Source organism: Hemibagrus wyckioides, linkage group LG12 (assembly GCF_019097595.1).
Source record: "Hemibagrus wyckioides isolate EC202008001 linkage group LG12, SWU_Hwy_1.0, whole genome shotgun sequence".
NCBI lineage: Eukaryota > Metazoa > Chordata > Actinopteri > Siluriformes > Bagridae > Hemibagrus > Hemibagrus wyckioides.
In genome coordinates, this window is record NC_080721.1 from 473,550 (window position 1) to 491,049 (window position 17,500).

The 17,500-nt window shown below is 43.1% G+C and overlaps 1 protein-coding gene across 1 annotated transcript in view; it reads left to right on the top strand.

Annotated features, from left to right (window-relative positions):
• LOC131362534 (sodium/potassium-transporting ATPase subunit alpha-3) overlaps nucleotides 1–17,500 on the top strand; it is a 107,995-nt gene that overhangs the window by 89,707 nt on the left and 788 nt on the right. Inside the window, exons 17-21 of the mRNA XM_058404576.1 lie at nucleotides 16,129–16,274; nucleotides 16,451–16,581; nucleotides 16,754–16,855; nucleotides 17,015–17,106; nucleotides 17,269–17,500. The exon at nucleotides 17,269–17,500 is cut by the window's right edge and continues 788 nt beyond it. Of these exons, the coding sequence (XP_058260559.1) occupies nucleotides 16,129–16,274; nucleotides 16,451–16,581; nucleotides 16,754–16,855; nucleotides 17,015–17,106; nucleotides 17,269–17,297 (500 nt within the window). The 3' untranslated portion in view covers nucleotides 17,298–17,500. The remainder of the gene's footprint in view (nucleotides 1–16,128; nucleotides 16,275–16,450; nucleotides 16,582–16,753; nucleotides 16,856–17,014; nucleotides 17,107–17,268) is intronic.

Here is a 17,500-nt window from a genome sequence, read left to right on the forward strand (position 1 = left end):
ACTGATTACCAGTACGCCTTGCCTACACTCGTTGCTCACAGTACTGCTCTACACTCCTCTGCTACACTGCTACACTACTCTGGTTGCAGCTCTCTGCACTACACTAGGCCTACCTTCTACATTCTGGTACCTCTGGCACTGCTCACTACGCTACACTCATTCTGCTGCTACAGTGCACTGCTACTGCCTTTCTGCCAGTGCGCCTACACTGCACTACACTGCACTATTCACTTTCTGCTACACTATGCACTACACTACATTACACTGCACTCCTGCTCACTGGCTGCACTACTACACTACACTACGGTACTCTACGCTCTGCTGCACTACTACACTTTCTGCCTCTGCTACAGTGCACTGTCTGCTCACTGCTCTGTTTACTGCTACACTCACTGACTGCTGCACCTCTGCTCTGCCGCTCTGCTGCGTTTACTTTGGCTGCCTACACTCTGCTACACTACACTGCACTCTGCTACACTTGCAGCTTTACACTCTGGACTGCTACGATTACACTACACACTCTTGCTAGGCCTGGGCTCACTCACTACACTATTCCTCTGGGTTGCACTGCTACACTACACTGCTCTTTACTACACTACACTCACACTCTACGCACACTGCACTACAGTACTCTCTGCACTACACTACACTACACTGCTCTGCTGCCACTACACTACACTACACTGCTGCTGCTCACACTGCTCTGGTGCAGTGCACTACTATGCACTGAGTCTACAGTACACTGCGCCTACACTTGCTGCTACGTTACGCACTGCACTACACTACTACACTGCTGCTGCTCTGCACCACTCTGCACTCTGCAGCTGCTCGTTGCTGCACTCTGCTACTGTGCACTGCACTGCGCTGCTGCTGCTCCACTCTGCTGCACCTTGTTACGTGCTACGCTACACTCACTCTGCAGTTACACTCCACTGCACTCTGCTGCCTATGGTCTGCTCACTACACTATACAGTGCCTTGCTACACTGCTGCCTACACTGCACTGCTACACTGCACTACAGTCTGCCTGCACTCTGCTCTGCATCCGCTGCACTACATGCTCACTCTGCTACACTACTCTCTGGTGCAGTTGCACTACACTTTCACTACACTTCTTGCACACCTGCAACCTACTAGGTTTACACTGCACTCATTACCTACACTACACTTTCTGCTGCACTACACTACATATCTGCGCCGTACGTGCACTGCACTTTGTTCGCCACACTCTGCTCTGCTACACTGCTACGGTGCAGCTCCCTGCTCTGCCTGCCACTACACTTTACATACTTACACTTGCTACACTACACGTACACTACACTTGCACTGCTACTCTGGTGCACTCACTCTGCAGCTCTACGCTCACACTATCTGCTCTGCTCTGATTGCTCACTCTCGACTACACCTGCTGATTTTGCTATTCTACTCTGGGACAATACACTACGTTCTTTCTGATTGCTGCACTACACTGCACTCTGCCTGCTGCCACTACATACTACCTCTGCTCTATACCTACACTCACTACACTACCTTTCTGCTCTGCACTCTGCTGCACTGCACTGCGGTACTCTCTTTGCATTACACACTCATTGCACTGCACACTCTGCTGGCACTGATTATGCGCTTACTACTGTTCTGATTACACTACTACATTGCCCACTGCACTGCTATGCACTCCACTGCACTCCACTACTCTGCATTCTGCTTATCACTATGGGTGCTCACTGCCTGCATTATATGCACTCTTATAGCTACTACACTACACTACATTACTGCGCTACTGATTACACTCACGTTGCACTTTCTGATTACGCTGCACTATCTGCACTGCTGTCAGTGCCTTTCACGTTACACTGCTGCTCTGCGCTGCTACATACACTCACGCTGCTACTACACTACCTGCACTACACTGCACTACACTACTGCTCTGCTCACCTCTGATTGCACTCACTCACTACAGTACACTCTGCTCTTCCCACTACCTGTTGCACTACACTCTAGTTGGTGCTACATACACTGCACAGCTACACTACCTACTCGCTATGCACTCTTGCTGATTCACTTTCTGCTCTACAGTGCACTAGTTGCACTACACTGCTATCTACCGTTACCTGCGCTCACTACTATACACTCTGCTCACACTCGCTACAGTTTCGCTCTACAGTGTCACACTCTGATTACACTGCACTGTGGCCTGCTCTGCACTGCTGCTGCACTACACTGCACTACTGCACTACACTGCACTGCACAGTGCCTACAGTCACAGTGCCCACTCTGGTGCACTACACTCTGCACTGCACTACTACACTCTGCAGTTTGCGGTGCACTGCTGACACTCTGCCTGCTCACTGCAACACTCTACCACTACACTCTCTTACAGTCTGCGCTACACTGCTGATGCCTCCCTCTGGTGCTGTCTGCTACACTGCCTCTGCTACACTCGCTACTACTGCGTTGCTCACCTGCTCCTCTCTACACGCTCTGCACTACACTGATTATGCACTACACTCTGCTTTCATACACTACCTTTCTGCCTTTAATACTACACTGCTCTGCTACACTACACTGCACTCTGCTACTCTACACTACACTACACTACACTACCAGTGCCCACTACACTCTGCTACACTACACTCTGCTACACTACACTACACTACACTGCCTGCCCTCTACTGTACTAGTTGCTCTACACTGCCTGATTACCTCACCTTCTGCACTACACTACGTTGCTCTACTACACTATCTACACTACACTATTCACTGCACTGCACTACACTACTCTACACTACATGCACTACACTACTGCTGCACCTTTCCCTGCACTACTGCTACGTTACACCACACTACACTATCTCTACACTGTACCCTCTCTGCACTACTGCTGCCTACCTGTTCACTACACTATGAGCTCTGCCACTACGTTACTACTCTACACTACGCACTTCACTACTCTCACACTCGCTGGCTCCATACGTTACTACGCTGCAGTGCGCTCACTTGCTGCGTTGCGCTGCGCTCACACTGATTGTACCACTGCAGCTACAGTGCGCTGCGCGTAAGACCTCTGACACTGCGCTGCGCTGCGCTGCGCAAGTGCCTTTGCACCTACTGGATATCTGCGCTGCGCTCTGCTGCGCTGCTGTGCTCACGCTCTCTGCTGCTGCGCTACACTTTCACACCTGCTCTGCTGCACTACACTGCGCTGCAGCTCTGCTGCGCTGCTACTTCTACAGTGCGCTCTGTTCTGGGTTCACACTACCTCACATCGCTGCTAGCTCGCACTGCACTGCTCGCTCTGCTACGCTGCACTCACCTCACTACACGCTCTGACTACTGATTACACTGCTCGCTCACTGCTCTTGGCGCAAACGCCATTGCATGCTACACTCCACTACTCCATGCAGTTTTCTGCTCAGTTGCACAGTTGCCAGCTCCTGCGCAATACGTTGCACTACACGCTGCACTCTGTCTGCTGCACTCCACTACACTACTGCAGTTCTCGGGTTTTGCACTCTACAGTGCTATGATTGCGCTGCACTACACTGCTGCGCTATCTACCCTTCTGGGTCTGCACTGGTCTGCTGTAGCGCTACTCCCCACTCGCTGCACTCTGGTGGCTGCTGCTGCACTCACTCTGATTACCTGCTCGCTGCCTACAGTGCTCTTATATGCCAGGCTGCGTGGCTGCTACACTCACGCTACACGCACTGCGCTCACGTTCTGCACTGCGCTATACACATCTGTGCTGCACTGCGCTCTCATTAACCTGGCGTCTGCTCTGGTGCCTACACTACGTTCTGTTGCACTACAGCGTTTGCGCTCACTTTCATGCGCTGCGCTGCACTCATTTTGCTGCTACCAGTGCAGTGCTACAGCACTACAGCATTACGCTACGCTGCGCTGCGTACAACTGCTGCGTTGCGCTGCGCTGCGACTACAGTCGTTGCACTGCGCTACACTCTTGCTAGGCTACACTACTGCTACTACAACAGTGCAGCTACTAACTACACTACATTACACTACGACCTCACCTGCGCCTGCTGCACTACACTACACTCTACTCTGTACAGTGCATTGCACTGCACTGCTGCTCTGCTGCACTACACTCGGTGCCTCTACCTACGCTGCACTACACTGCACTGCGCTGCACTCTGCTACGCTGCTGCTCAGCACTCAGTTGCACTGCCTCACTACAGTTGCACTGCGCTATACGCTGCTGCTGCTACACTCACATGCTGCGCTACTACACTGCACTACATGCTACCAGGTGCCCGCTCTGCTCTCTACTACCTTACACTACACTGCTCTGACTGCCTCCTCTGCCACCCTTGCACTGCACAGTACACTCACTGCACTACTGCTACACTGCACACTGCACACTCTGCTGCACTGCGTTGCACTACGTTTACCTGCTCACACTGAGTGCACTGCGTTACTGCACTCACACTGCTGCTCACTACACTACACTGTGCACTACTCTCCACATCTGCCTGATTCTGCTTTCGCTACACTACTGCACTCTATTACTCTGCACTACACTGCTACTACACTACACTACACTACTACACTCCTCACTACATTTTTGCTACCTGCACTGACTCTTTTTACACTGCACTCTGCACTCTGCCTACACTACAGTCACTTTTTACTACACTACACTACTGCTACACCTTTGCTGGTGCACTACACTACACTACACTACACTACACTACTACACTACACTACAGCTACACTACACTACTATACACTACACTACAGTGCACTGCACTCTACTACACTCACTGCACTCTCTTTACACCTCCTGATTCACCCACTGCACTACAATCTTTCTCACACTACACTACACTCTGCTCGGTATACACTACACTATGCACTACACTGCACTGCTTACTACAGTACACTACTCTACTCTGATTACAGGTACACTACTGCCTACTCGTTACACCACTCTTGCTACACAATTACACTACACTCTGCTCTGCACTACTGCTGCTATTGCAGCTGGTCTGGTGCACTCTGCTCACTGCTCTGCACTCCCATACTATGCACTGCACACTCTACTACCTCTGGTGCTACACTACACTGCACTGCACTGCTACAGTGCCTACTATGATCTTTTACTGGTGCCTGGTGCTACTTGCTACACCGCTCTTTGCACTACCTTTGCACTGCCACTGCTATGCACTGCACTGTATGCTGCACTCTGCTCACTATGCACTCGCATGCTCTGCACTCACTGCTGCACTACCTCAGCTCTGCACTGCACTGCACTCTGGATTCTGATTGCACTCACATACTCTGCTACTGCACTCACTGCACATTTCTGCTCTGCCTCACTATGCACTGCTCTGATTGCGCTGCTGCAGTTCACACTGCTGCACTACACTCTGCTGCTACACTACACTCTGCTCTGCACTACACTCTGCTACTGCTCTGATTATGCTCACTCACTGCACTGCTCTGCACTGCACTCTGATCTGCTGCACTGCACTGGTCTGCTCTGCTCGTTTTCACCTATACACATTATTTGCTGCACATGCTGCTTTCAGCTGCGCTGCGATTACGCTGCACTGCATATCTTCGCTGCTGCACTTTCTGGCTGCACTGTCGCTGCGCTTTGCTTACCTGCGCTTTCTGCTGTCATCTGCGCTGCTGCTGCGCTGCGATGCGCTGCACTGCTGCTCATTGCAGCTGCGCTGCTGCTGCTATGCACTACGTTGCCTGCTGCACTGTACTCTGCTCGCTGCGCTGCACGCTGCGCTCTGCTCTTGCTACGCTGCGCTCTGCTACACTACACTACAGTACTGCTGCTACTGCGCTGCGCTGCTACTGCACTGCACTGCGTTGCTGCGCTGCTATGCCCTGCGCTGCGCTGCACTGCGCTGCACTGCAGGTCCTGCGCTGCGCTGTCACACTCACTGCGCTGCATGCGCTACACTGCGCTGCTACGGTTGCGCTGCGCTGGGTTGCGCTGCACTATACACTCACACTGCACTCGCTCGGGCCTTTCACTCTGCACTGCGCTGCACTGCTAGCTGCACTCTGCTACACTACACTACACTACACCTACTCTACACCATGTACCACACTCACACACCACACTACACTACACTACACTACTCTACACTACACTACACTACACTACATTACACTACTATACACTACACTACTCTACACTACACTACACTACACTACTATACACTACACTACACTACACTACTCTACACTACACTACAGTACTCTACACTACACTACACTACACTACACTACAGTACTCTACACTACACTACACTACACTACACTACACTACACTACACTACTATACACTACACTACACTACACTACTCTACACTACAGTACACTACAGTACTCTACACTACACTACACTACACTACAGTACTCTACACTACACTACACTACTATACACTACACTACACTACACTACTATACACTACACTACACTACACTACACTACACTACACTACACTACTATACACTACACTACACTACACTACACTACTCTACACTACACTACACTACACTACTATACTCTACACTACACTACACTACACTACAGTACTCTACACTACACTACACTACTATACTCTACACTACACTACACTACTATACACTACACTACACTACACTACTATACACTACACTACACTACACTACACTACACTACTATACACTACACTACACTACACTACTCTACACTACAGTACACTACAGTACTCTACACTACACTACAGTACTCTACACTACACTACACTACTATACACTACACTACACTACACTACTCTACACTACAGTACACTACAGTACTCTACACTACACTACAGTACTCTACACTACACTACACTACTATACACTACACTACACTACACTACTATACACTACACTACAATACACTACACTACTATACACTACACTACACTACACTACACTACTCTACACTACACTACAGTACTCTACACTACACTACACTACTATACACTACACTACACTACACTACTATACACTACACTACACTACACTACTCTACACTACAGTACACTACAGTACTCTACACTACACTACACTACACTACTCTACACTACACTACACTACAGTACTCTACACTACACTACACTACTATACACTACACTACACTACACTACTATACACTACACTACACTACACTACACTACTATACACTACACTACACTACACTACACTACACTACACTACACTACTATACACTACACTACACTACACTACTATACACTACACTACACTACACTACACTACTATACACTACACTACACTACACTACACTACTCTACTCTACACTACACTACACTACACTACTATACACTACAGTACAGTACACTACACTACTATACACTACACTACTCTACACTACACTACACTACTATACACTACACTACAGTACACTACACTACTATACACTACACTACACTACACTACACTTCTATACACTACACTACACTACACTACACTACTATACACTACACTACTCTACACTACACTACACTACTATACACTACACTACACTACACTACACTACAGTACACTACACTACTCTACTCTACACTACACTACACTACTATACACTACACTACACTACACTACACTACACTTCTATACACTACACTACACTACACTACACTACACTACACTACTATACACTACACTACACTACACTACACTACACTACTATACACTACACTACACTACACTACACTTCTATACACTACACTACACTACACTACACTACACTACTATACACTACACTACTCTACACTACACTACACTACTATACACTACACTACACTACACTACACTACAGTACACTACACTACACTACACTACAGTACACTACACTACTATACACTACACTACACTACACTACACTTCTATACACTACACTACACTACACTACACTACACTACTATACACTACACTACACTACACTACACTACACTACACTACACTACTATACACTACACTACACTACACTACACTACAGTACACTACACTACTCTACTCTACACTACACTACACTACTATACACTACACTACAGTACACTACACTACTATACACTACACTACACTACGCTACACTACACTACTATACACTACACTACAGTACACTACACTACTATACACTACACTACACTACACTACACTACACTACTATACACTACACTACAGTACTCTACACTACACTACACTACACTACTATACACTACACTACACTACACTACACTACACTACTATACACTACACTACAGTACTCTACACTACACTACACTACTATACACTACACTACACTACTATACACTACACTACACTACACTACACTACACTACTCTACACTACACTACTATACACTGCACTACACTACACTACACTACTATACACTACACTACACTACTATACACTACACTACACTACTATACACTACACTACACTACACTACTATACACTACACTACACTACACTACAGTACACTACAGTACACTACACTACAGTACACTACACTACTATACACTACACTACACTACTCTACACTACAGTACACTACAGTACTCTACACTACACTACACTACACTACACTACACTACTATACACTACACTACACTACTATACACTACACTACAGTACACTACACTACAGTACACTACACTACTATACACTACACTACACTACACTACTCTACACTACAGTACACTACATTACTCTACACTACACTACACTACACTACACTACTCTACACTACACTACACTACACTACACTACACTACTCTACACTACACTATACTACACTACTATACACTACACTACACTACACTACACTACACTACTCTACACTACACTACTATACACTGCACTACACTACACTACACTACTATACACTACACTACACTACTATACACTACACTACACTACTATACACTACACTACACTACACTACTATACACTACACTACACTACAGTACACTACAGTACACTACACTACAGTACACTACACTACTATACACTACACTACACTACTCTACACTACAGTACACTACAGTACTCTACACTACACTACACTACACTACTCTACACTACACTACTCTACAGTACTCTACACTACACTACACTACACTACACTACACTACACTACTCTACACTACACTACTATACACTGCACTACACTACACTACACTACACTACTATACACTACACTACACTACTATACACTACACTACAGTACACTACAGTACACTACACTACTATACACTACACTACACTACACTACACTACTATACACTACACTACACTACTATACACTACACTACAGTACACTACAGTACACTACACTACAGTACACTACACTACTATACACTACACTACACTACACTACTCTACACTACAGTACACTACATTACTCTACACTACACTACACTACTCTACACTACACTACACTACACTACACTACTCTACACTACACTACACTACACTACACTACACTACACTACTATACACTACACTACACTACTCTACACTACTCTTCACTACACTACAGTACACTACACTACACTACAGTACACTACACTACTATACACTACACTACGCTACACTACACTACACTACTCTACACTAAACTACACTACACTACTATACACTACACTACAGTACACTACACTATACTACACTACACTACACTACACTACTATACACTACACTACACTACACTACACTACTATACACTACACTACACTACTCTACACTACACTACTATACACTACACTACACTACACTACACTACACTACTATACACTACACTACACTACTCTACACTACACTACTATACACTACACTACAGTACACTACACTACTATACACTACACTACGCTACACTACACTACTATACACTACACTACTATACACTACACTACACTACACTACAGTACTCTACACTACACTACACTACACTACACTACTATACACTACACTACACTACACTACACTACACTACTATACACTACACTACACTACACTACACTACACTACACTACTATACACTACACTACACTACACTACACTACTATACACTACACTACAGTACACTACACTACTATACACTACACTACTATACACTACACTATACTACACTACTCTACACTACACTACACTACACTACACTACTATACACTACACTACACTACACTACACTACACTACTATACACTACACTACACTACACTACACTCCACTCCACTACTATACACTACACTACACTACACTACACTACACTACACTACACTACTATACACTACAGTACACTACACTACACTACACTACTCTACACTACACTACTCTACACTACACTACTATACACTACACTACAGTACACTACACTACTATACACTACACTACACTACGCTACACTACACTACTATACACTACTATACACTACTATACACTACACTACACTACACTACTATACACTACACTACAGTACACTACACTACTATACACTACACTACACTACGCTACACTACACTACTATACACTACACTACAGTACACTACACTACTATACACTACACTACACTACGCTACACTACACTACTATACACTACACTACACTACACTACTATACACTACACTACAGTACACTACACTACTATACACTACACTACACTACGCTACACTACACTACTATACACTACACTACACTACACTACTATACACTACACTACAGTACACTACACTACTATACACTACACTACACTACACTACACTACTATACACTACACTACACTACACTACACTACTCTACACTACACTACACTACTCTACACTACACTACTATACACTACACTACACTACACTACTATACACTACACTACAGTACACTACACTACTATACACTACACTACACTACACTACACTACACTACGCTACACTACTATACACTACACTACACTACTATACACTACACTACACTACACTACTATACACTACACTACACTACACTACTATACACTACTATACACTACACTACACTACACTACTATACACTACACTACAGTACACTACACTACTATACACTACACTACACTACACTACACTATTATACACTACACTACACTACACTACTATACACTACTATACACTACACTACACTACACTACTATACACTACACTACAGTACACTACACTACTACACACTACACTACACTACACTACACTACTATACACTACAGTACACTACACTACACTACGCTACACTACTATACACTACACTACACTACTATACACTACACTACACTACACTGCTATACACTACACTACACTACACTACACTACTATACACTACTATACACTACACTACACTACACTACTTTACACTACACTACAGTACACTACACTACTATACACTACACTACAGTACACTACACTACACTACACTACTATACACTACAGTACACTACAGTACACTACACTACTATACACTACACTACACTACACTACACTACACTACTATACACTACACTACACTACACTTCTCTACACTACACTACACTACACTACTCTACACTACAGTACACTACACTACACTACACTACACTACACTACACTACTATACACTACACTACACTACACTACACTACAGTACTCTACACTACACTACAGTACACTACACTACTATACACTACACTACACTACTATACACTACACTACACTACTCTACACTACAGTACACTACACTACACTACTCTACACTACACTACACTACTCTACACTACACTACACTACACTACACTACACTACACTACACTACTATACACTACACTACACTACACTACACTAGACTACACTACACTACTATACACTACACTACAGTACTCTACACTACACTACACTACACTACTATACACTACACTACACTACACTACACTACTATACACTACACTACAGTACACTACACTACTATACACTACACTACACTACACTACACTACACTACTATACACTACACTACACTACACTACTATACACTACACTACAGTACACTACACTACTATAAACTACACTACACTACACTACACTACACTACAGTACACTACACTACTATACACTACACTACACTACACTACTATACACTACACTACACTACACTATACTACTCTACACTACACTACTCTACACTATACTACACTACTCTACTCTACACTACACTACACTACACTACTATACACTACACTACACTACTCTACACTACAGTACACTACACTACACTACTCTACACTACACTACACTACTCTACACTACACTACACTACACTACACTACACTACACTACAGTACACTACACTACACTACAGTACACTACACTACTATACACTACACTACACTACTATACACTACTCTACACTACACTACACTACACTACTATACACTACACTACACTACACTACACTACACTACACTACTATACTCTACACTACACTACACTACACTACACTACTCTACACTACACTACTATACACTACACTACACTACTATACACTACACTACTATACACTACACTACACTACACTACACTACTATACTCTACACTACACTACACTACACTACACTACACTACTCTACACTACACTACTCTACACTACACTACACTACACTACACTACACTACACTACTATACACTACACTACAGTACACTACACTACTTTACACTACACTGCACTACGCTACACTACTATACACTACACTACACTACTATACACTACACTACACTACACTACTCTACACTACACTACACTACTATACACTACACTACAGTACACTACACTACTATACACTACAGTACACTACACTACACTACACTACACTACGCTACACTACTATACACTACACTACACTACTATACACTACACTACTATACACTACACTACACTACACTACTATACACTACACTACAGTACACTACACTACTATACACTACACTACACTACGCTACACTACACTACTATACACTACACTACAGTACACTACACTACTATACACTACACTACACTACACTACACTACTATACACTACACTACACTACACTACACTACACTACTCTACACTACACTACTCTACACTACACTACACTACACTACACTACAGTACACTACACTACTATACACTACACTACACTACGCTACACTACACTACTATACACTACACTACAGTACACTACACTACTATACACTACACTACACTACACTACACTACACTACGCTACACTACTATACACTACACTACACTACTATACACTACACTACACTACACTACTATACACTACACTACACTACACTACACTACTATACACTACTATACACTACACTACACTACTATACACTACACTACAGTACACTACACTACTATACACTACACTACACTACACTACACTACTATACACTACACTACACTACACTACTATACACTACACTACACTACACTACTATACACTACACTACAGTACACTACACTACTATACACTACACTACACTACACTACACTATTATACACTATAGTACACTACACTACACTACGCTACACTACTATACACTACACTACACTACTATACACTACACTACACTACACTACTATACACTACACTACACTACACTACACTACACTACACTACTATACACTACTATACACTACACTACACTACACTACTTTACACTACACTACAGTACACTACACTACTATACACTACATTACAGTACACTACACTACACTACACTACTATACACTACAGTACACTACAGTACACTACAGTTCTATACACTACACTACACTACACTACACTACACTACTATACACTACACTACACTACACTTCTCTACACTACACTACACTACACTACTCTACACTACAGTACACTACACTACACTACACTACACTACACTACTATACACTACACTACACTACACTACACTACAGTACTCTACACTACACTACAGTACACTACACTACTATACACTACACTACACTACTATACACTACACTACACTACTCTACACTACAGTACACTACACTACACTACTCTACACTACACTACACTACTCTACACTACACTACACTACACTACACTACACTACACTACTATACACTACACTACACTACACTACACTAGACTACACTACACTACTATACACTACACTACAGTACTCTACACTACACTACACTACACTACTATACACTACACTACACTACACTACACTACTATACACTACACTACAGTACACTACACTACTATACACTACACTACACTACACTACACTACACTACTATACACTACACTACACTACACTACACTACACTACACTACAGTACACTACACTACTATACACTACACTACACTACACTACACTACAGTACACTACACTACTATACACTACACTACACTACACTACTATACACTACACTACACTACACTATACTACTCTACACTACACTACTCTACACTATACTACACTACTCTACTCTACACTACACTACACTACACTACTATACACTACACTACACTACTCTACATTACAGTACACTACACTACACTACTCTACACTACACTACACTACTCTACACTACACTACTCTACACTACACTACACTACACTACTCTACACTACACTACAGTACACTACACTACACTACAGTACACTACACTACTATACACTACACTACACTACTATACACTACACTACACTACTCTACACTACACTACACTACAGTACACTACACTACTATACACTACACTACAGTACACTACACTACTATACACTACACTACACTACACTACACTACTATACACTACACTACACTACACTACTATACATTACACTACACTACACTACACTACTATACACTACACTACAGTACACTACACTACTATACACTATACTACACTACACTACACTACTATACACTACACTACACTACACCACTATACACTACACTACGCTACACTACACTACTATACACTACACTACACTACACTACACTACTATACACTACACTACACTACACTACACTACTATACACTACACTACACTACACTACACTACACTACTATACACTACACTACACTACACTACACTACACTACTCTACACTACACTACACTACACTACTATACACTACACTACACTACTCTACACTACACTACTATACACTACACTACAGTACACTACACTACTATACACTACACTACGCTACACTACACTACTATACACTACACTACTATACACTACACTACACTACACTACAGTACTCTACACTACACTACACTACACTACAGTACACTACACTACTATACACTACACTACACTACACTACACTACACTACTATACACTACACTACACTACTCTACACTACACTACTATACACTACACTACAGTACACTACACTACTATACACTACACTACGCTACACTACACTACTATACACTACACTACTATACACTACACTACACTACACTACACTACTATACACTACACTACACTACACTACACTACTATACACTACACTACAGTACACTACACTACTATACACTACACTACTATACACTACACTATACTACACTACTCTACACTACACTACACTACACTACACTACTATACACTACACTACACTACACTACACTACTATACACTCCACTACACTACACTCCACTCCACTACTCTACACTACACTACACTACACTACACTACACTACACTACACTACTCTACACTACACTACACTACACTACACTACTCTACACTACACTACACTACACTACACTACACTACTCTACACTACACTACACTACTATACACTACACTACACTACACTACACTACACTACACTACACTACACTACTATACACTACACTACAGTACTCTACACTACACTACACTACACTACTATACACTACACTACACTACACTACACTACTCTACACTACACTACACTACACTACACTACACTACACTACACTACACTACACCACACTACTCTACACTAATAAGCCCTGTTTATGTGTAACAGCTGACTTTGTACTGATCTCGTGTTCTCTCTCACCTGCACTGTGTAGGGATGATTCAGGCTCTTGGAGGTTTCTTTGCCTACTTTGTGATCATGGCTGAGAACGGCTTCTTGCCCTCGTTACTGGTGGGTATTCGGCTTAACTGGGATGATCGCTCCAACAACGACCTGGAGGACAGCTACGGCCAGCAATGGGTCAGTCATCGATTTATCACTTTACATTTGGAGTAGAAAAATTTGCATTGGGAGTCTCATGTCCAGTGTGCTGGCTGATGGTAGTGTTTATCTTTTGACCACTTGGTCTCTATCTCTCTCTCACTCTTTCTCTCTCTCTCTCTCTCTCTCTCTCTCTCTCACTCACTCACTCTCAGACCTATGAGCAGAGGAAAATCGTGGAGTTCACCTGTCACACAGCTTTCTTTGTGAGCATCGTGGTGGTGCAGTGGGCCGACGTCATCATCTGTAAAACCCGTCGCAACTCTGTGTTCCAGCAGGGCATGAAGTCAGTGCCTCCTCTCCTCCCTCACTTTATTCTTCCTTCAGTCCATCCTGCTTTCATCTCCTTTAGTGCCATTTCTGCTCATCTACTTTAACTTAAACCCTAACACTGTTTTTATTTCTATTTAGGAACAGTTTATGTTTAACGTCATTTTTTTTTTCCTCTCGTTTTGCAGGAATAAGATTCTGATCTTCGGCCTTTTTGAAGAGACAGCTTTGGCCGCCTTCCTTTCTTACTGCCCAGGAATGGACGTGGCCCTTAGAATGTACCCACTAAAGTTAGTGTCTCACACACACACACACACACACACACAATAAATGTTTCAATCATTTCTGGAAACACACACCATGCACTGAGTCACTATTTCCCTCTAGTGGTGAAGATAAGTATTGCAAAATAGATTCTCTCTTACTCTCTCCCTCTCTCTGTTCCTCAGGCCCAGTTGGTGGTTCTGTGCATTTCCTTACAGCTTCCTAATCTTTGTTTATGATGAGATTCGAAAACTCATCTTGCGCAGAAACCCAGGAGGTATGAACCACACACACACACATACACGCACATACACACACACACAGACAAACACAGAAACACACACACACTCAGACTCAGACTCACTCAGACACACACACACACAAAATGTGCAGTGATATTATAAATGTAGTAAACTTTTTGTTTGTCTGTGTTCTACAGGTTGGGTTGAGAAGGAGACCTACTATTAAATCTTCATCTTCTTCCTTTATTTTTCATTCTGTCCCTATTTGCTTACACACTCTCTCTCTCTCTCTCTCTCTCTCTCTCTCTCAACCAACCAATGACAAGAGAATAATCAAGACCCGACCATAACAACACTCTGTCCTATTACCTTCTTATAAGTAATAAAGTAAATAAATAAAAAGAAGCCAATAATGTGTGAGAACTAACA